This window comes from Enhydra lutris, unplaced genomic scaffold (genome assembly GCF_002288905.1).
Source record: "Enhydra lutris kenyoni isolate GAN:26980312 unplaced genomic scaffold, ASM228890v2 scaffoldscaffold18, whole genome shotgun sequence".
NCBI classification, from domain to species: domain Eukaryota; kingdom Metazoa; phylum Chordata; class Mammalia; order Carnivora; family Mustelidae; genus Enhydra; species Enhydra lutris.
In genome coordinates, this window is record NW_019154102.1 from 15389874 (window position 1) to 15413123 (window position 23250).

Genomic DNA, 23250 nt, shown 5'->3' on the forward strand with positions numbered 1-23250 from the left:
CTCCTATAGCTCCCATCTCTCTCAAAATAAAAACCAGCCTCAGGAGGCACTCCATGATCTAGTTTCATCCCTTTTCCTCTTTGGCCTTACCAATTACTCCTCCCTCTCATACTATATAGCTACACTGCCATTTTGCTATTACAGAAATATTCCAAGCACACTTTTACTTCAAGACTCTTGCAATTCTATTCCCTCTGTCTAAATGCTCTTCCCCTAAGTGTGGCTTTCCCTTGCTCTCCCTTTAATATTGCAAACACCCCACACCCATCACCCATGACATTTTGTATCTCCCTTTCCTGCTTTATTTGAACCTTCAGCACTATTCACTATCTATCATGCTGTGTCTTTTATTTTTCTTATTCACTTTTATCTTCCCCACTAAAATATAAGCCCCATGAAGGCAGGTATTTTTTTCCTGTTAAATCACCCAGTGTGGCTTGGTGTGTAGCAGATACTCAAATATCTGTTGCAAGCATGTGTAGATAAAATTTGAGGGGATGGTCTTAAAGTATACTTATTTCTGAAAGTGGGAGTGGGTGACAGAATAATATAGTTCCCCAAGCAGTATTTTGGTAATCTGATTTGCTACAGGGTTAATGCTTGGAACACAAATTACGAAAGAATGGATCATAGATCTCTTAGCTAGTGGTCTCTAAAGTAGAATAAAACAGTTAGATAACCCATCAGGATGAGGGCCCAAGTGTTTAAATTTATATGAAAAATATAGTCCTAAAGAATAATGGATGGACTTTCACTGGTGCCCTCACTCACTCAGTCTATGTGTCAGAAGATCATGCATCACCCATGGCTCTTGAGGTATCCTGAGAGAAAAGTAGAATAGGAGTACTCAGGTTAGATGTAATTATATATTTATTTACATTATTATATATTCCTATCCTATTTTAAATGTTCCAGAATATTTTTAAAATGGTAGAAGTAAGCAATTATAGCTTCCAGAAGATAGCCTGGTAAAAGACTCCTCCTTCGGGTTATTTAGCCTATCTCACATCAAGACCCTAACATTTTAGATGATGGGAACTTCCCTATATAAATTAAGGGACATTTAGATTGTAAGATCACTTTGATAAAAGAGTTAAGCCGTAAAGATGATCTTTCTTTCAAGTACATTTGGGAGATCTAAATACGACTTTTTCTCCTTGGCCAGGATACTGATATTCCTTTAATACAACTAAGTAACTAAAAGTGTTCTATTAGGCATCAGCAAAATGACAGAACCAATATTCAAAATGCTTGAACAGAAATACACCTAATGATTTAAATTATTGGAGTTTTCAAAACTTGGAATTTGGTAGAAAATGAACCTAACTTTTCATAGTCAGTGAAGCACTGTCTAGTATCACACTCTTGCAGAGAGCCAACTCCGTAGCAGGACTTAACTAAAGCATCAATTATTCGACCACTAAACAAAGTTCTTTTATTAATAAGTAAGAGATGCTTTCCCAAAAGAACCAGAGATTTGAAGTGTTACATTAAATGCAAATTCTTTATCTATTTCAAGTGAGTATTTTTGAAGTCAGGGGTAGATTTGTCCACAAGTTTTCATTTCTGGTTTCCCATTCTCAGTTATGCAAAAACGAACTCACAGAGACAAATTCAAGTATCTATTTTGAAAAGTATTTACTTAGTTTGAATAAATTAATTGCAAATAAAAATTAGCTACAATATATAGCCTGAATAGAAATGACTAGAACAAATACAACACAGGGCTTGATTTCCTTGCATTAGTCACAAAGCATGTGACTAGAAAACTTCAAAATCAATTATATTTCTTTGAAAAGGGGGTAACAGCAGTTACGGATACATCACAACTAGTAAACTTATAATACAAGTTTCCTGACATGCATTTCCTGAGTGAACCCAAATGATCATTTTTTAAAAACAAGGAAATTTTGACAAGTTGAATTAAAGTAAAATAGTTCATGGCTTCTAAGCAACAGGTTTTTTTTTTTAAACCAAAAGAAAATTCAGAACAGCATAGAAATAGTTATGATAAATTAAAGCTATACTACCACATACGAAAATTTGCTAGAGTCAATTATTACACAACTTTTGAACTAAAGGAAAAACAAATCAAAAGATTAAAAAAAAAGATTCTGTCTACTCTAAAAGTGTACTGATTTCTACAAGTGTCACAAAGGGTTTGATGTAGTGCAACTGTCTATACTTCCCTTGTGTATTAAAGAAAGGGGAGGGGAGGGAGTGAAGAAACGTTTTCTTGCTTCTTTAAGCAAAGAACTTATTGGAATGAGAGAATAAACATACCATGCAAGTATGTTCCTCTACTCGGCTGTCACTGGTGCTCATCTGCCAACCAAACATTTCCTTGAGTCACACGGTGGCAACTCTCCTTAGGATTCAAAGCCCACAAAGTTAAGGCTGGTCTGCTAGGTTAAAAAAAAAAGAGGGGGCACTATTGTCATTGAACCCTTTATATCTCTCTACATTTCTTAATGCCTGGATAAGATCACATACAGAATAATCAACTTATTTATTTTTCTAAAAGCAAATCAAGTCACTCTCCTCCTTGTTAATTTATGCGTCTTCTCATGAGAATTTTTTTTTTCTAGAAACAGTGAACAGATGAACCACAGTTTATATCTAAAAAATAAACTTGCCAAATGTTGCTGGTACTAAAAACAGATTAGTTATCATGGGAGAAAAATAGATAATCTAGATTAAATTGCATATTCAAAGGAGCATATAAAATGTTTCTTAGCATTTTTTGTTATATACTACACTTGAGAGAAACATTAAGAAAAAAACTTTCCTGATTATATTCAATGTGGTTAAAAACAAACAGCTCTTACACAATAATAATTAATATGAATTTGGTTTTACAAAGTATTTTAATTTACCAAATTCCATATTTAGAAGGGGTTAGGGAGAGAGGCTCTCTTGTCCTTCTTTCTAAGCTTGCAAATCCTTGAGCTGTGCTCACTAAACTACCATTCACACCAAGAGTGTGACACCATCGTTACCATGCTACTCTATCAAGAACATTCTAAGATGTTTTCTATAATAAAGATAAATAGAAAAAAGTTAATATACATGTTGCTGTATTTTACAATGTTTGCAACAAACTGTAAACTAACATAGTTTGAACCAACAGTACCCTCAGTTATATAAAACAATTTTTCAACACTGAGGATGGGTGATTCAAAAACACTAAAAGGAAGGCAACAAATTAGACTGTGTCTTTTCATCCTCAAAATATATTTCCAAAACTCAGAATTCAGAAGTCTGGTACTTTCAGAAATTCTTTTCCTTGAGTTTCCCAGATTTTTTGATCAGAAATTGTTACTTTTTATTATAAATGTTTAAAAAAATTCTTCATCTTAATGCAAATGACCAGAGCAGAGAAACTGTGACATGGACAACAGGTTGGAAAACCCAACTCACTTAGCTTATAAATTTATAATGTAGTCCTGGAGGACAACTGTCTGTTAGTCTAGAGGTCCTTGGAAAATAAGTCTGATGTAGCCTTGTTCACCAGCCAACTGATGTGCACAAAAGGGGCAGGCTGCATGAAAAGTATGAGTACCATGAGGAAGCGGGATCTGGGACCAATAAGCAGTTGTCTTTTCTGAACACACATGCCCACATGGGCTGAATGCATGGGTTGGAGGGCCGGCGTCCACATAAAATCCAGCTTCACATCCAAGCCACAGAGGGACATAGGGACCAACAGACCTACACATGGGACATTCACGATCTTTTCCATCACGTTCTTCTTTGTTTCCCCAGTTATGATAGCCATGCACATGGCCACAGTTTAGATACACCCATGGTTGTTTTTCATCGACAACATCTTTCCTCTTCATACTAGGAAATGCTAGTGTGTTGAACCCTACAGGGCATTGAGGTCGTGCTGCATTGATTTCCTGTCTTAAAGCTTCTAAATGCTTCACTGTAGGAGTGTGGGAAAGGCCTTCTGCAGTACGCCACAGCAACGTTGCACCGCAGAGGTCAATTAATGAGCCATCTTGTAACTGATTGGTTTCAATTTCCACCTAGAGGAAACAAGAATCAAAAAACACATTCACCACTATGTTTTCAATTTTTACATGAGAGTTTTGGTCTTATATACTCCTTACTCAAGAACTGAGATTTCCTATGATTATTACTAAATATAAGAAACTCTACTGGCAGTCATGAAAAATTTAAGTCTGAAAATCAAGGATAAAATATTGAACAGGAACATATTTCTTCTCAGCCTTATAGTAAAGACAATTTATGATTAAAACACCTGGCTACTCAGTAAGTCTAATATTTCCCATATATATCATGGCCAAAGAGGTAGAAAATACACAGTGTTATCTAATTTAGGAAAGCTCAGGTTTTAAAATATATTAACATAATATGAAAGAACAAATTTTTAAAGGTCCTGATTGAAACCTTAAGATAATACCCTCTAGTATAATATTTAGTGGTCAGCATTTTTGATAGACTTAAGTACTCTGTGTACAGCAAGAGATTTAAGTTTTTGGAATTATGTAATGCATTCAATCCAACACACCCAATGTGCTTAGTGGAAGTAAGTAAGAAGTTACATCTCAATACTTGCCATTTTTCCTCTCTGCTGGGCTGATCTGGTTTCCCGCAGGCTGAACACATTTCCACACACTGATATTTCTCTCCATATTCCAGGCTTGGAGTCTTCTGTGAACCCATTGCGTGGATGCATAACAAGAACGCCATTAGTGGTCAAACCATCCATCTGCCCATCTGATGTCTTCCATTTGGCAGCCTTCTCCTAGTAGCAATAAAAATAGTGAGCTTCCAGTTCTTTGGAATTCGGAAACAGAAATGGTTAAAAATAATGCACCATTCAGGAAAAAAGCTCTTTACCCCAAGAAAGATGTTTTTTGATGAGTCAAATCCTGCAGCATAAATCCGTGCTGTAAAGGGGGGATTCCGTTCACATATGATTCTACAGGCAAATCTTGATATAGTGCTTTGCACTGACTGTGTGTCAGAATTACTTTGGCTTCCAGGAACTGTGTCAGTTACTACAAAATCAATGGGACTTTCAGTCGACCGACCAATCTAAGGGAAAAAGAAATATCTATAAACCTATTGAAAGGAACACTGTGGAAAATCCATTCAAGAAAGGTACAAGAAAAAAAAAAGGTAGAAGAAGATGAAATCATTAAGCCTCTGAAATTTCTAAAGTGTAAACATAACTCTGAGAGCATTTACACCCTAGAAAACTAATCTGTCAAACTTGTTGTGACTTAATAATTATTTAGAGCATAGGAATAAGTAGGAACTTACCATCCAGAATATATGAAACCCTCAGGGAATGCAGAATTTAGGATGGCTGAGATTTCTAGATGGCTGCAGATTTTCATTTTAATCCCTTTGGATGGAAATATGGCTACCATGTATTTACCTTCTTTAACAGAATACAGTGAACATACACTATGTTATGATGACTCCAGGACATTGAATTATGAATACCATTTATATTACACTGAATGCAGTGATGTCTTCAGGTGCTATAGAGCAATGTACAAGAAGGCTGACCCTTATGTTATGGGTTTACATAGCTTCCTTTGAGGGCTTATGTATACTTTATAGATATTCTTGTGTGTTTTGTGAGGTTGTCAGCTATCACTTCTTGCGGTTGGGCATACCTGACTCTAGCAGCATACCCCTCCTCTAACTAGTCACTATTATTCTGCTGTGGGTTGAGAAATAAAAAAAAACTAAACTTTAAAGAATAGTATTTCAAAAGGTTCTTGGTAAATACCTAAAAGATTCTCTAGGGAGCAAAGAAAAGGAATTTTAGTGTGTGGCCTATGTGGCCTTAATTTTATATGCCTAGATGTCCTTTTTATTTTCTTCCTGGTTCTCAGCCGTATTTTAGAGAGACAAGGTTCCCAGATCAGAGTTCTGGTGGATGGGTGGGCAAATTAAACATCTTCAGAGGTACTAGCTAGTAAATAAATTTTCATTTTGAAAGATGAAAGTTGAGAAGAAAAAAAGGAAACAGATGACAGAACTGATCAAGTGTCACAGGGTTTTAAAGCAAACATTTAAAAATGATGAGTTCATTCATGTACTGGTTATAAAGTAATATCATAAAATTGAAGAAAGTGGATACTGAGAAAAAACACTGACCCTCTTCAATGATGATGACACTTCAAATTCATTCTTAGCGTAGTTGAGTCTCAAGAATTCCTCATAACCACACACTTTTAGATAAGATCCTTTTAGCATTTTTGTCCTATCATCAAGTATAAGACTTTCTTTAGTTTGGATAGTTTTAGAAGAAAACTGGCTGGTTAACAAACTTAAGATTGGATGTCCCTTTTCCTGTATTTTAAGATAGGATATCCAAAGAAAATGGTCTTAGCCTTTTGAAACTAAAAATAGTTCTAAGAATAAAAGACTCCCTTAGATCCAAAAGATGTAGGCCCAGGAATGGATTGAGGATTGGTATTTAGAATCAAGATATTCAGAAGGGCACTTATTTGGAAGGAGAGATTGTTCCAAAACAGTTGATATTTGATCTGTGTCTTAGAGGAGATTTAAGACATCAAAGCAATATTGGTCAAGATTGGTAAGAAGGAAGATATGTTAAGTATCTACAAAGAGAAAAAACCTATGTGATCATGATCAGTTGCCAAAATACAACTATGTGATAAGATAAATTTTAGTAATTCCTCCTCTTTCTAATTGCCACTATTAGCTTTAAGGTATAGATCTTATCATGTCATTCCCTCCCACTCTCATTAAAAACCCTAATGGTTCCTTACAGACTATTCAAACTTCTTAGTTTCTTATTTCTGTAATAATTAGAAACTGACTTCACAATTTGCATCCCACTGATGCAGCTTAATTTCCTATCATTGCTATTCACACAAAAAGTATATTGTAGCTGCAAGCAGCTCATCGGTCAATATTCTTCTTCTTCTTTTTTTATTTTGACAGACAGAGATCACAAGCAGTCAGAGAGACAGGCAGAGAGAGAGGAGGAAGCAGGCTCCCTGCTGAGCAGAGAGCCCGATGTGGGGCTCGATCCCAGGACCCTGGGATCATGACCTGAGCCGAAGGCAGAGGCTTTAACCCACTGAGTCACCCGGTGCCCCTCATTGGTCAATCTTCTACCACACTTTGCCATCTCTTTTGTCAGAATGCCTTTCTACTGGCTGGACTGATAAAATCCTACTCAAATTTCATTAAAACAAACAAACAAACAAACAAAAACAAAAACCAAACATATCTGGATAAAAAAGCACTACTATGAAGTCTTTCCCTCACCCTTCTTCAACCCAATCAGAAACTTGTATTTCATATTTAGACTGCCAGTGTACCACCTATGAATATAAGCAACTTGTAATGTCTCCTTTATTTACTAGTGTTAACCAATGCAGAGAGTCAGAGTTTGAATAGTTGATGAATTGAACAATAAATATTCTTTGTTCAGTGTGGAAGTCAGGCAATATCAGAATGGTTATAAAACCAGTTCCTCAAAGACTGGTTAATTTATCAGGGTAGTTTCGGATATATCTCTGTTGTTGTTGTTTTTTTTTTTTTTTTTTTTTGAATGTAGAAATGTTTGGATTTTTCACTGGTCTCATGCTTTGTAGAAAGAATATTATGAAGACTATTTAAGTAAAACTCTATTCCTTTATGAAAAGGAAAAAAAAATGTTGCAACTTATTTAAGGACCTTCATAAGATGGCAAAGACACTGTTCTCTATTTCAGAATGCCTGGTTTAATCCCAATTCTGCCCCCAACTAACTGTAGCCTTTAACTAACAAGACTTCAGTAACTTTATTGACAAAAAACAAGGGGTAAACAAATGAATACAAGGTATTTTCTGAAACAAAAATTCTAGTCTGGGGTCAAACATCTAGGTAACATCTTGACTTTTTAAAAAAGCTAATTAAGCGTATTTATTTTAACTGGTTGTCAGTGAAATAAAATGTGGAAAATCATCCTAAAGCTTGTGTTAGGTTCTCATTAAGATCCCAACCTTAATCTTCATTATGGGTGTTATTTATTTTAAATTTTTTTTTGGCAAAAGCAAGAAAGATAAACAAACATACATCCATACTCTGATATTAACTATAGAGACACAATTCTAAAAAATTCAGTATTCTACTGGAAGGGCTAGAGGGGAAAAAGTGACTTCAATGAGAAATATTTTGCTATTGGTTATAATTAAAGACATCTCCAGGCCTTTTCTGTTCAATCTTATAAAACAAAACAAAAAAAATTTGAGAAGTCACTGGGACAGTAATTGCAAAAGCAACATTATTGGGTACTTTATGTTCTATTTGTTTCCAAAAATCCAGGCTCTACAAAGCCAAACAAGAGAAGACATCATGGATTCTGTTTATATCTTTGGGTTTGACTGTTCTTTCATCTATTAAGTTTATGAAAACATCAGCACTGGATTGGTACAAAAAAGAGAGGAAAAAAAAAAAAAAAAACTTTAACTGCGTTAGTAGCCGAAAATATGTGCTAAAAAACAAGTCTGATCACAAACATGATATAGACAATTAGAGATTGCCTGTATATTTTGCTACCTAGAGAGAAAGGTGGGAAACAGTGGCAAAAAAAAGTCACAAGTATGTGCAGAATATTTGTTTTTTTTTTTTTTTTCTGGTAACAGCTAACTAAGCTATTTTTATAACCACTATTATTAATTGCTAAGTGTTTACCAGCTCCCTGGCCCAGCTTTGAGCACTTTACATGTACTAACACATTTAAGTCTCCTAAATGTCATATGAAGGAAGCTCTATTATCTACACTTCACAGGAGGAAACTGAGGCATAGAGTGATTAAGTAATGTTCACCAGAGCCCATTTCTTTTTTAGTATATGTGCTGCCGAAGCGAGCACAACCAGAGCCCATTTCTTAACCATGCTATGCTGACTTCTATATATGAGATTTAGAAATCAATATATATTTTAATGTAATACATGACTAAAATATGATAATCATTAAACTGACCACAGCATAAGTCACTGAAAATAGGTTGTCAACTTTTTTGTTTTTTTAAGGAAAAAAAAAAAAAAATTCAGATGTTATAGTACCTGAAACATATCAGTGTTGCTGTCATAAGTATATTCAACCACCACTGTCTGGGCCCGAGATAAGGTATATGATATGCTGTGCTGGTCCTTGTTGCTTATTGCCTAAGAAAGAAAATATTAATAGCAAAAATTAGCTGGTAGGCCAATCAAATCAAATTCAAAAAAGAAAAGTAATCTATCACATGTTTGACATATTTTCTCCCAAAATTTAAGATAGAAATTAGTAACTTTTCTGTAACGTGAGCTGTGATAGTAGTTACTCAGACTGAGTGGGGTGTACAAGAATACTTTGAAGATTCTAGAGTAAACATAATTTCATTGTATGAAAACACTGTAAAATCTGGGTTTCCCTTATAAATATTTTAAATTATAAAGTAATCAAAATGAGACCCCATGTAGAAACTGAAAATAGTACTCGATTATACTTTATTAAGGAGAAAATACAAAATTTTACAAGATAAGATTCTTATATTTAAAGTAATTCAGAGTTATAAACAAGTTAGCAACACGCAGAGTTAAATGTTTTTCTTAATCATTCTGTGACTCTATAGGTGACAAATATTTGCCATATGCTGGGCAAATACAGAAAAATTCGTAGAATGATTAAACCTTACACCAAAGGAAATGGACATAATGCTTACGACTGTACTTCTGACTTATCCCAAACTAAAACTAAAAACATTGCTAAAAAGAACTTTTCGGTTTTGTTTTTGGGCGTTTTCTATGTATTTGAGTTGAAGATAATATCAGAAAGGGGGAAAACCTGCACAAAGGAAGTGGAAACAGGTTGCGTAAAAGGAAAACAGATACAAAGACATAGAGCAAAGAAACTAAATTCAAAAAAACGTTTCTTAATTAGAACAGTGGCATTATAAAACCTTACTTGGTTTCAATTTGTAGGTAATCTGTAATAGATAAAGCTTTAAAATAATAGATTTAAAGTTAATTAAGGCTGTGAAATTTTCAAATATTTAAAGAAAATTTTAAAAAACCACCTGGGTACCAACTACCCTGCTTTATCAAAGCATAACAATGCCATTTTTGCTTCCGGTTTCTTAAATTCAACAGAGTATCAAGGCTGCTTACATGTTTCTCTCACTCTGCTCTCTTCATAGAGGTATCTAACCTCATTAATGCATGTAGATCATTCCCATGCATGTTGCTGATGTTTTAAAAATAAATATAAAATTGTTTATAGATTTTTAAAACCTATAATTACTTTAACTTAGCATAAAGCAATGATTTTTCAATCAAATAACTGCCCAGAATCTTGGAAGTAACGTGTTCTTAATGGCTAGAGAGATTTAAAAAACACAGGTTTTTGTGTACTTTGACATTGTAATCTCTGGCTTTTTTAGCAATTAAACCTAGTCTTAGATTAAGAGTAAGAACTATGTCTAGTTAAGTTCTCACTGGACTGAAAGGCAGAGTTTAACCTTATCCCAGATGACTGCCAGAACAGGGTATTTTAGATATAGGGATTATAACTATTTTCCCTCTGCTAGTGGTTCTCAACCAGAGGTAGTAGTAGCTGTGAAAGGGGCACTTGGAAATACGTAGGAGCATTTTCTGGCTGTGATTTGCAGGCTTACATGGCATTAGTGGTTGGGGACAACAGATGTAACAACCCTGCACAAAGAAGTGGCATACACCCAATGCAAGAGCACTGCTGCAGGGACAGGTCTGGCATCGAGCTCCTCGACGGGATGGGTCATTAGCTTTCATTCACTCTCACTACCTGCTTAGCACAACCTTTCTCTGCAAAGGAGCAAAAAGAAACACTTGAAAGAAATTGTCCCTTTTCTACATTTACTGGGTTTCAAGCAGTAATAGATGCGGCCGCATCAAGCCATGAAGACTGTTCTAGACACCATGTGGTATACAAAAATTCAATTAACTTCAGGGACTGGAGCTATGACCTAAAACAAGTCACCATATGCCAATTTCTCCATCTCTTGTTCATTTAACTTACAAAGATATATCTGAGGGGTATAATATTAATGCACATGTTGGAGCTGCCTAGCTAAAGATACAATTGCTTCCAGAAGATGAGAGACTTTGTAATTTTTATTCACTCAACACAATATCCAATACTAATTCTGTATTATGAAACTGGAAGTAGAAGAATTCACAGAAATGTAAAGATTTAAAATTCCCCCTAAACTGTCTATCACTCCAGGAAAAGCCCAAGTGTCCTGAAATGATGGCTCAGGTTCTGGATATTTTGGCAGGGAAAGAAAAAGGAGCCAATACAGTTGGGTATTTGCTCTTATAGTTTTGATTCAATTTAACAGTTAACTGTGGTCCATTTTGTTCAAGGCACTATGTTAAAAGCTTTGAGGCCCATAAAACAAGCAAACAAAAAAATAAGAGCATAAGCAGAATCTTTGATAAAGATCTCCTGTAAGAATCACACAATTAACCCTTAGTTTAAAAAAATCACCTCATCTAAACAATGCTTCTACTACCTGAGTATGCTTATTATAAACTACATTCATTGGCAAGGCCCCTCTAGTAACAGTGGAAACTCCCTACTTCTCAGGGTAGACATCTGTATAATTCTCAATACTAGATAAAGCCCTGGTCCCAACCTACCTTTTTAAAAATTTCTTATTGAAAGGGAATGTTTACTCCTAATTTCTACCCACTGATCCTGGTTTGTCATTAAAAAAAAAAAAAAAAGTCTGATGCCCTTCCATATGGCAGCCTTTCAAGTAATGTCTCCAAAGTGTCTGCTCCCATCGAAACAAAAGGAAACTTCTGGTACAGAATGTGAAGGGAACCCTAGAGAACATAAACAACATGTACGGGTCTTTCAATTTCTCAAGTTAACTTTAGTTTAATTTGGGTTTGTTTGCTTTTTACCTTTGCAGCCTGAGGAGTACAAGCGATATGCACAGTGCTGGGCTTCACCCCATTTGCCTTAGGTCTTTTAAACAAAGCAAACCTACTTTTCCTTCTTCCTCTGTCACCGTTTGGGAGAGATCCATTATACCTGGTGGGGGGAAAAAAGTTTAGGTGATCTCTTGTAAGAACCACACAATTCTGAAACAAATGTTTTACTTTGCCTTAAAATATGGATCGATCTCCAATTAATTATCTATTAGCACACTGTAAGTATCTCAAATTCCTTTCAGTAATTGCTGATCCCTAGACCAGCTGTCTTGAGTATGAAACAAAATGATATTCTGGTTACATTCCAAGCCACAAAGAAGTATTTTTTGGATTATAAATAGCTTTAAATTATCTGTATTTTTCTTCCCTTTTATTCAAGATAAACAAGAGCTGATTAATGGCATATCTGATTCCTTATGACTCATTCTATGTTTTTTAAAAGGTGGATGTTTGCATGTGCTAATACAACCTTTAAAAGTACAGTATGAATTGTCTAAAACAGAATCTCCTTTAATTGTCAACTAAATATTTTAAATAGCTTAACTTTTGAAATAAGAAATTTTTAGACTCATTTGATAAGTATGGTAAGTCTTAGGACATGAATGCACACATACACATTCACATTATGTTGGGAAAACCTATCCAATTAAGATGCCCGCTAAACAGTGACAAAACACATTTTTGTCATTCAGATCTTATAACCATTTCTCCATGATACTATATACATGTCCTGAAAATAAGCAAGTAAGTGAGGATTGGATAGGAAAGAAGTTCACAAGAAAACATTTGGGTGTTTACTGTGTATTAGGCACTATTGTGTTCTCTACCATATAGCACCTCATTTAATCCATCCTCATAAAAACTCTAGAGATTTGCATCACTCAGCTTTTACTGGTTAGGAATTTAAGTTATTCCTCAGGGGAATAAAATTCCTTAGAGGCTCAGGGAAATTAAGTCATTTTCTGAAGGTCACACAAGTGACAATGGAAATACTAGAATTTGAATCCAGGTGTTTGTGTCATGCTTTTTTGAATTCTTTTTTGCTTCATTTGGCCTGAGTAGTGGCTTAATAATAATCTCTCCTCATTCACTGTCCCCTGCCCCCTGACAAATCTTTGGTTTGTTTCCTGGTCTCTCATATATAGTTGGTCAATCTTGAAGGAAAATGAAGGAGGGACCAGGGACAGTTATGAGGTTGGAGGAGAATGTGATTGTAAAATGGCCTACAGTAGTGGCTGACAAGGAAGAGAAGGGGCTTTACTCAAACTGCCATATATAGAAATTATATTGATTCTTTACAAAAAATAAAACACACTGATTTCTGTTGGAGAAAGCCCTTGCTAATCTTGCTAGCCTTGCTAAGAGCTCAGAGTCACACCCCTTAGTTAATACAACACTAATTCTAGACTGTGTTTTGCCACCGGTCCCACTGTGGATCCTGACTGTTCTGTCTGCTTAGTTACTTGACTTGTTTCTCTTCTGGGGATATACTCTCTATTCCCAAACACTGTGTTTGTGTAGCTCAAAACTCTATTCTAAAGTAGCAATAACACCAAACTGACAACCTTATCCAGCTTTATTTCTCCTGAGGGCTGGAAAGAAGTATTATTTGTATTTTAAGAAATCAAGTGCCAGATACAGAGACAACTACTATGAGAAACTGCTGGGCTAAGAAAGGCAGTTTAAACCATATACTAAATTTTAAATTCCAGTCTTCAAATGACTCAAAATTCCTGAGAAGAATTTAACTTTGAATAATTTTTGGTAATTAGAAGCTGTTAGTCATTACTATATTAAGATCTATGTGATCTGAAGTTGTATTAAGTTGTTTTTGAGAAAAGAGATTTTTAGGTCTCAATGGGCCTTAGATGATCTTGTCTGTCATTTTTACTGAAGAGGAAACCAAGACCCAGAATGGTGAAGTGACTTGCCCAAGGTCATATAACTAGCAATGGTAGAATAGGCACTGGAATCTAGCATTCATGCCTTCTAGTCAAGCTCATTAACTCCATATTATCTTCTGACTTTCTCTCACTCTCTCTGAAACAAGGGACACATTCTCACTTAAACAAGAACTTGTACCAACATGACTAAAACATGTTGTTTCAAATATCTAAAGTCATATAATTGTTCCTAGAGCTGATTTCTAGACAGAAGAAAAGAAACATCGGGGGAAAGTAAAATTTGCAATTTCTAGTTTCTGAAATCTCTAGCTAATGGACTAATATTCTCAGTTTTGACAGTTAATGCAAGTTTAAACTGAATAAATTGAAATATGGAATCACCTGTTCCTTATTCTTTAGATTATGTCTATGTAAGTTGTATGGATGAGAACACTTAGGAAGCAAACAAGTAGTGAGACTCTGGGCTTCAGAGTCATCATATCTTTAGCCTGTACAACTCTATTACAAGAAGAATAGGACCATATGCATAAAGAAACAACTATCTCAGAAGGACAAAGGAACAAATAAATACTAACTTACGTGAAACGACCTAAACAGGGAAGGGATTTTGGTAAAGGCAGCTGAGGCAAACTCTTCTAAAAGATGGGACAGGGAAGACAAATGGAGTAATTATATGACTTTAGACATTTAGATTTTACATTTTTCATCTTTAAGAAGCTTTGTTCTTTCTGAGAGTAACGGTAAGGCAAAGTTTATGCATACCTGAGCACTTTTAAGAGATGGCATAAAAATGAGGATTAAGAGTTTCTTGATTTAACATTATCAGTATTATTTTGAGATAATTATCCTGTAGCTTTAAATCATTTTTGGAAATAGATAGGATATACAATCTAAAAAGTAATTTCAATCTGGATGTTAAAGTCACTATATATTATTCAATTTTATGTGTCATCAGATGGAGAAAACTTACCCTAAGACAATGAGTTCACCGTATTTTACTGGTGCTTTGGATGGATGATTTTCTTGATCAGGAGAAAACATGAGCTTGGCTGTCTTTCTCAAATCTTTGTTCACTGTTCAGGAGCCTTGGGACACCTTTTGCATTATCTCCTAGAGGCAAAAAGTTTTCATTAATAGTGTGAACAATGAATTTCAGTTTAAATAAAGATGTTATCTTCCAGCAGTCCTTGTGAGCACAATATTATGCAAAGTTATCATATAATACAGAAAGTGCATGACATTTTCCCCAATAATAGTTATATATTTAGTTCTACTATTTAAATAGTTTAAAAATGTAAATTTGGTAACTTTAGGAAGATGGAATAGGAGTAATTTTTCCCTATTATTTCCACTAAGTACAACTGCAAACTCTGGACATTATATACAAAACATAAGAAGACTCTAAAAAGTAGAGAGCAGACAGACCAGCTAGGGACCTTGGGGCACAAGGAGTGACACAGTGCTGAGTTTCTCTGCGTTTTCTTTATGGTTACTATATCTCAGATTTAGAGCTGAACAATCCAGCAATCTGGAAATAGCAATTGGCAGAGACAAAAAACAAATGAACAAACAAAAAGCCACCCCCAAAGCTTTATCTCTCCAGTTAAGGGAATGAGGAAGGGGCAGCCTTAGTAAGAGAGATAACTTTTGACAATAACTACTCTACTATAGCCAACCACCACAGAAAACACTGGCCCTACCACTGCCCACACAAGCAAGAGCCTAGTGGGGAGCCTAGACTTCCACCTCACAAGGCCATAATAAAGAAGCCTAGTCCCCTGCCCCCAACCAAGGTACTGTCAGGCAGCCAAGTAGGGATCCAAGACTTTCGCCCTGCTGGTTGGTAACATGCCCCCACCTCTACTCTAGCAGTGTCAGGGAAGCCTGGACTTCCATCGCCACATGGCAGTAACAAGGATTCCCTTGCGTTGGGTGTCAATGAAGGCTGAGTATGGAACCTGGACTTCTATGCCTATCTGGCAGTAAAAAGGAGGCAGCCACTATTCCCCAGCCAAGGCAATGAGAGAAAAAGACAGTGGAAATAGTAGGTTTAGGTAACATCCAGAGTCTCAGAACATAATACCAAAATGTCCAGGTTTCAACAGAAAACCATTCATTGTATTAAGAACTATAAAGATTTAAGACAATGCAAAAAAAAAAAAGCTGAGATGACAGAGATATCAGAATTACCTGACAAGGATTTTAAACCAATCATGATAAAAATGTAAGATGCAAACATATTTGAGACAAACAAAAAAGTCTGGACAAAGAGACAAAAATTTAAATGCTCACTTTTTAGGATGGGCTTACCAGCAGAATAAAAGTGACACAATAAAGAATCAGTGAACCAGAAGAGAGAAATTACTTAATCTGAACAATAGAGGGAAAACAGACAAGAAGAGGAAGAAGAGGAACAACAGAAGGAAAACAGACAAGAATAAGAGGAGGAAGAGGAGAAGGAAGGGGAGGAGGAGGGAAAATCAGTAAGAAGAAGGAGGAGAAGAAGGGAAAATACACAAGAAGAAGAAGAAGGAAGAGGAGGAGGGGGAGGAGGAGGGAAAATGGACAAGAAGACGAGGAAAAAAAAAATGAAGAAAGAACAGAGCCTCATGAACCTGTGGGATCACAGCAAAAGATCTAATATTTGTATCACTGGAACCCAGAAAGAGAAGAAAGAGAATGGAACTGAAAAAGTATTCATATAATGGCTGAAATCTTAGCAAAATTGGGAAAGAGAAACCACAACCACAGATTCAAGCTGAACAAAACTCACAGAGCATAAACCTAAAAAAATCCATGCCAAAATACATCATAGAAGCCAGAAGAAAGTAACATATCTTTTTCAGGTGTTGAAAGAAAAGAACTGTCAACCCAGAATCCTATACCTGGCAAAAATGGAGGGGAAATCAAGACAGTATCAGGTGAGAGAAAATTAAACAGAAGTTGTCACCACAGATCTACTCTATTAGAATGGCTAGCAGAAATTCTCTAAGAAGAAAACTGATAGAAGAATCCTGGAACATCAGAAAAGAAGAAAGAACATGGTAAGTAAAAATACAGGTAAATACAAAGAACTTTCCTTTTCTTGGATTTCTACAGTATGTCTGAAAGTCAAAGCAAAAATTATTAACACTGTCAGAGGTGGTTTCAAATGTATGTAAAGGAATATTTAAGACAATTATATATGGCACACCTTGGCATTTATCCTAGAGAAATGAAATGAAGACTTATGTTATAAAACCTGTACATGAATATCTTATAGCAGCCTTATTCATAATAGCCAAAAACTGGAAATAGTCCAGATGTTCTTTACTGAGTGAATGATTAAACTGTGGTACATTCATGTTGTGCACTAGTACTCAGCAATAAAAAGGAACACAGAAGAAATAACAAGGATGAATCTCTAGAGAATGATGCTGAGTTAAAAAAAAAAAAAGCTAACCTCAACAGGTTACATAAATGATTTTATTTATGTAACACTCTTAACATGACAGAATTATAGAAATGGGAAAAACAAAAATGCTTGCTAGGATGTTAAGGAGTAGGTGGGAATAAAAGGGAAGTAGGCGTGGCAACAGAAAGACAACAGAAAGGACCCCTGTGGTGATGGAAATGTTCTGTTTTTTACCAGTGTCAATATTCTGGTTGTGATATTTTACTATAGTTTTGCAAGATATTACAATTGGGGGGAACTGTGTGAAGGGTACACAGAATCTCTTGTCTTATTACTTATGACCACATATGAATTTACAGTGATCTCAAATTAAAAAGCTTAAGAATATAAATTTGACAGGAAAAACAAGACTAATATTTCTGATAAGCCAGAAGAAATGCTACAATAAACAATCCCCATAATACTATATCTATTTCATCAGCAGCTTAATGGGACTAGTTATTTCCTACATCTATTCTCTCCATGATCTTCCTGTTCGACCTGTTACAAAGGTTTTTCACAACTCTTACTAGCTAACCCATGACAGTCTCCTGACTTTATACTTCCACCAACAAGTTTCACAGGAAACAAAATGAATGAAAAATGCCTATTTGTCTTCTTCTGTAGTACAGTGAAATACAGCCTCTACAGCAGCACTTTTGGAGAGAAGGCAACAGACTATTTGTAGCCCAATGAGTAAGAACAAGTAAAAGAAGGCTTAACCATTCTGACCCTCTTTTAACCCTCATAACTGACATACACATTTAGACCAGCAATTCAAACACACTAATTTTTATTGTTAGTAAACTTAAGAAACACTGAGGTTATTTTAAATAAATAAAATATACTTAAGAACTATTTTTTAAAAATTTCCTCCATTCAAATACTCTACAAAATTCTCTCAACTCTCGGGGCACCTGGGTGGCTCAGTGGGTTAAGCCTCTGCCTTTGGCTCAGGTCATGATCTCAGGGTCCTGGGATCGAGCCCCACAGCATCGGGCTCTCTGCACAGCAGGGAGCCTGCTTCCCCCTCTCTCTGCCTGCCTCTCTGCCTACTTGTGATCTCTGTCTGTTGAATAAATAAAATCTTTAAAAAAAATTAAAAAAAAAATAGAGCTACAATTCTATGAAAAAAAAAATCCTCTCAACTCCCCAAAGAAATGTTTTATTTCAGTAAAATAAACAATACTGATCATATCCTCCATTTAGAAAAAGAAATAACATGAAGCTAACTAAAACCTTCAATGAAAAAATTGAAGAGTTTTAAAACAAATTAATTCAAATTAACCAAAGAACAATTTTGGTCCATTTACCAAGACCTTCTAATCTATATTAAATCAGATTTTAATATACAAACAAGAATTCATACCCTCTTATTCCCCCCCACAGAAACATCCCATTACAAAAAGCTGAGCAAAGCTTAATTAGAAGCTTTAACTGTGCTTTTCTTGTTAGAAATTAAAGTACTGCCATCAAACACAAAAAACATTGCTTTGATACATTTCTAACCAAGAACAGCAAAAATTAAAAATTTAATAACAAGAATTAAATTTAAAGTTTAAACTAAATTTTAATATTGTGTCTTTGTCTTGATTTAGACTCCGATTTAGAGTTACTTTCTATTTTTAGGAAGTGATAATTTTTCATTTATAGTAGTAAAATGTTCCTTTTAGAAACACTTAAAGAGGTAAGTCAATTTAATAGTATTAAATAGTATCGATAAGTACACATATATGGCCGAAATCTGAAAGTGATATATATGAATGCCCATATTTGGCTGATACTAGCGTATAGCATGGTTAACAAATATTAGCCTATGTTCTAGTTCTAGTTCTTTGAACAAAGCAATGTTCCCTCATTTCTAAAAATGATGGGACTAAAGTCGAATGAAGAGAATTTTAGAGCTGTAAAAAATACAGGACCATCTGGTTCTAACATAAGAATTTATAAGGAATGTACATGTAGGACTATAGATTTAGTCCCATCGCCTTGATAGCAAAAGGAACAATTTTTAGCTTTGACAAGTAACTGGAATAGGGCTAGCATACATCCACCATTCCATACTTCCTAGAGACCCTGGCCAAATTAGCCAAGGAAAATCAACAGACTTTCAATTATTCTTACTCTTCTTAGGTACCTTAGATTTTGGGATATTTTATCAGTAATATCAAAGTTTCAATCACGGGAACACACTCAAGCTTGGCTTTTACTTCTGTATCTAATAATCTGAAACCCATAATAAAACACTTTAGTGTACTTTTAGTACTTTAGTACTGTTTATACACTTAAATCACCCAAGATAAAGTTTTCTTAAGTTCAAAATGGTATATAACCAATGATATGTAACTTGGCATTCTTAAACTATGAATAACATATGTTATGACAGCTACTTCTGGAAACTTTCATTGTAATTCTAATACATGTTGTTGACAGGTTTTTGTTGGAAAGAAGTGTTAGAATCTTTACATGTTTTGAAGAGTCATGATTTTGAGTGGTTTAGAATCTTTAACAAAGCCAAGTTGCTAGATGGTGCTCTTGTACCCACCCTCCTTCTGTATTCTCTATATTTAAAATCTGAATAAAATACAGAATTCTTCAAAATTAATTCCTAAAGTCATTCCTAAATTCACTTGAGAATGTGAAATGAGTATCTCTATAAAGTATATTCCAGTGCCTCAATTACTGGCCCCACCTGTTGATACTCAATTAAGTTAGCTGGTTTGATCTCATATATTCAGTTCTATCCCAATGTAATGATCTAACAAAAAAAACATTAAATAGCATATGGGGCACCTGGGTGGCTCAGTGGGTTAAAGCCTCTGCCTTCTGCTCAGGTCATGATCCCGGGGTCCTGGGATCGAGCCCCGCATCAGGCTCTCTGGTCAGCGGGGAGCCTGCTTCCTTCTCTCTCTGCCTGCCTACTTGTGATCTCTGTCTGTCAAATAAATAAAATCTTAAAAAAAAAAAACAAAAACATTAAATAGCACAATTCTACCTGAGACTGGGAAAAAATGATAAGAAAAAAATCTTGCTAATAATAAGGCTGCTTCCTATAATACCTATTATTTTAAAACTCTGCTTGATCCTTAGAAAGTAAGCATGTTTTCATTGGCAGGGACCTTCCCTAGTTAAATTGTTTTAAAGAAACGCATTCTAAAATAGTGTTATTTTCTGTGTAGGCTGGGAAAACATAAAAAAAGAGCTATAAACTATATAGTTTTCTTATAAACAGTCTCATTAATTTGACTGATAAAACATTCCAATCATTTGTTGTTTAAAGTTTTGTATCAACTCTTCCCAAAGGAATGACTTTCTTTAACATATAATTGTCAGTTTCACTTAAAAGAAGGAAAACTAGGAAATCAATCTTTGTTCAAACTGCTCCCTCAGCATAACACGGTTTTTTTCTTTTATTTACATTGCACACAGCCTCTTGCTTACTACCTACTAAACACAGAACTCCTGCCCTGAAAAATAAAAAGAAGCAAAACAAATACTAAACAAAGAGCAAAACTGATCTTACGTAGATGTTTACATAATATTTTTAACACTTCTATTTTGGTGGGGAAGTGAATAGGCACAAAGGGATGCTGAGAAAAAAAACCACAAAAATGTTTTAAAACATGAAATGCTTCTTTTATGGTGAAAAATGGTGTGGACTGCATATATTATCTCTAATGAAACAGATTCCCATCTACACTAGAGTTCCCCTTTGGTTGATTTCAAAAGGATGACTCAAACAGAACTGTTTTGGTATATTTGTGGAGGAGCCATTTTATGAAACCAATTAAGCTACCATTGAAGGGAGGTGAATTTACAGCAGTTTTTTGATAAGAGTGAAAATCTAATCACCTTCTTTCACAATCAGCAGGATTAATAAGCAGCATTCTTCCATAAAAGAAAGGATAGAAGAAACAATGGAGCCAAAAGGAATATGAGGTTAATATTGCCTGTCAATGACTTTAAGCCTTTTAATATAGCAATGGAGGAAGTGAAGTCCACGTTCCCTTTCCCAAAATACAGGACACCCCCTGTGCAAACACCTAGTCTTCCCCCCATCAGGATAGCTAAATGACACACTGATATTCTACCACTTACAGGGACAAGATATTTTCATCCTGATGGGAAAGCAGTTAACATCTTTCACGTGGACAATATTTGCTCCTCTAAACTAGGGCTTCTCAACCTCAGCACTACCGATATTTTGATATTGTGGGGTGGCTGGCCTGTTCACTGCAGGAGGCTTGGTAGCACTCCTGGCCTTTCCACCCCTTAGGTGCCAGTGGCATCCCTACTTGTGATGATCAAAAATGTCCCACCTTCTCACCCTTCACCCTATGAGTACCACTGTTCTAATCTCAAATTGAGGATGACAGCTTGTTTTTAGGAGGGGAATTTCCCCTATTTTTGGCATAATACTTGGTACGTAGTAAGATAATTAACAAATGTTTGCTTTCTTACCTCATCATCTGATGTCTTAAATGGTTATTACTAAACCTTGTGTTAGGCAATGGCTTAGAAGGTAGCTGCAGTTTCAGTATTTTTTTAGAATTGATAAGAGTGGCTGGAAGTGAAAACTGAACTATCACCTTACCTTGATGGTGATTAATTATTAATATTTCTGTGCATTTAAAATATTTTAATATTGTAGCAACCTCTCTTAAGTGGTTGAAGGAAAGGGACTGGAGCTGGGGTGACCACAGAAGTAGTCTTACAGGACAGTGCGGGGTAGTCTGACATTTGGAGAAAGGCTAATCCGTGAGGGCCAGATAAGCAAATATCTTCTTGACCTAGGGGGCCCATATCTAGAGAAATTAAAAGCAAGCTTTGGAAAGCATAGGGGAATCTTTTTAAATCAAAAGGGGTGTCAACTTGAATCAACCTTGGATTAAAGTCTATCTTGCACTTGCACAGAATGTTAATTAGCAAAGTGCTTTCACATAAGGTTATTTTATTTGACCCTCACAATAGCCCTGTGAATTAGATAGGAAAGTCTTATTAACTCCATTTTCCAGATAAGGGAACTGAGTGTGTTAGTCAGAAAGGCCACTACTGGGTTCAAGGCCAAAAAGGTAATATCTGGCAAAGCTAGAACTGAAACCCATATATTAATTCAACATACATTAACTCATTTATCCCCATTTTATAAATAGAGAAACTGTGGCTCCTACAAGTTAAGTAGTCTGGGTTTTCTGATACCACAAATCAAATCCCATACAAGATTGGGTGGGGGTCCTTCCTAAATAAGAACAGGAGACTCTACTATGGGTTAGGAGAGAGACTAGAAAGTACACCTGGGTGAAATGAACTAAACAAGTTACTCTGGTATGGAATAGTAACAACTATGCAACTATAACTAGTGTTTTTTGAGATTGTTTGAAACTGTCACTTCCTCACTGCTCACTGTATTTGTCAATCCTGTTTCCTGGTAGCAACCAACAATAAAAGCTTCGTATATGAAGTGGACTTTGCATGGCTGTTTAAAAAATGGAAAGGGAGAAAGGAAACCAAGATGAAAAGCAGGTATTACACTAAGGCAAATTCCTGGTACCATCAGAAAGAAAAAAATATACTGGAAGTGAGTCAAGACAGCTTATGGACAGAAGCCTTCATGTACTCCCTAAAAAGTAACAACCAAGAAAAAACTACAGGGCAGTATTCCTGATTGGCTGATCTCAAATGATCACTTAATACCCTACACCTAGAAATGTATTTTAAAAGACTCAAATAAGGCCTCAAACATTTTTACTGTCTCTGCCCATACTTGGCCTGTGTGCAACCCTTTCAGATTTCCAAAGTTCCTAAAATGAGAATATGCTTCTCAGAAAGCAAGACCAGAATCCCTTAGGTTTAACCACTAAAATCCCAAACAAAAGTCTGTAGAAAGCAGCAAATTCAGTGGGCTTTGACAGCTATTTGGAACAAAAACATCGGATAAGAGTATAT

At 35.4% G+C, this 23250-nt stretch overlaps 1 protein-coding gene across 5 annotated transcripts in view; it reads right to left on the reverse strand.

Moving 5' to 3' along the window:
• LOC111148074 (pellino E3 ubiquitin protein ligase 1) overlaps window positions 1-23250 on the reverse strand; it is a 73399-nt gene that overhangs the window by 11921 nt on the left and 38228 nt on the right. For 3 of the 5 annotated variants that reach the window (XM_022504460.1, XM_022504458.1, XM_022504459.1), the window contains 6 exons: window positions 14842-14981; window positions 11938-12067; window positions 9073-9174; window positions 4870-5067; window positions 4586-4774; window positions 1510-4031 (listed from right to left, as the gene is read on the reverse strand). In XM_022504460.1, the coding sequence (XP_022360168.1) occupies window positions 3465-4031; window positions 4586-4774; window positions 4870-5067; window positions 9073-9174; window positions 11938-12067; window positions 14842-14912 (1257 nt within the window). In that variant the 5' untranslated portion in view covers window positions 14913-14981 and the 3' untranslated portion in view covers window positions 1510-3464. Of the gene's footprint in view, window positions 1-771; window positions 822-1509; window positions 4032-4585; window positions 4775-4869; window positions 5068-9072; window positions 9175-11937; window positions 12068-14841; window positions 14982-23250 lie in introns of those variants that run through there. The other 2 variants (XR_002640670.1, XM_022504461.1) reach the window with 2 other exon arrangements.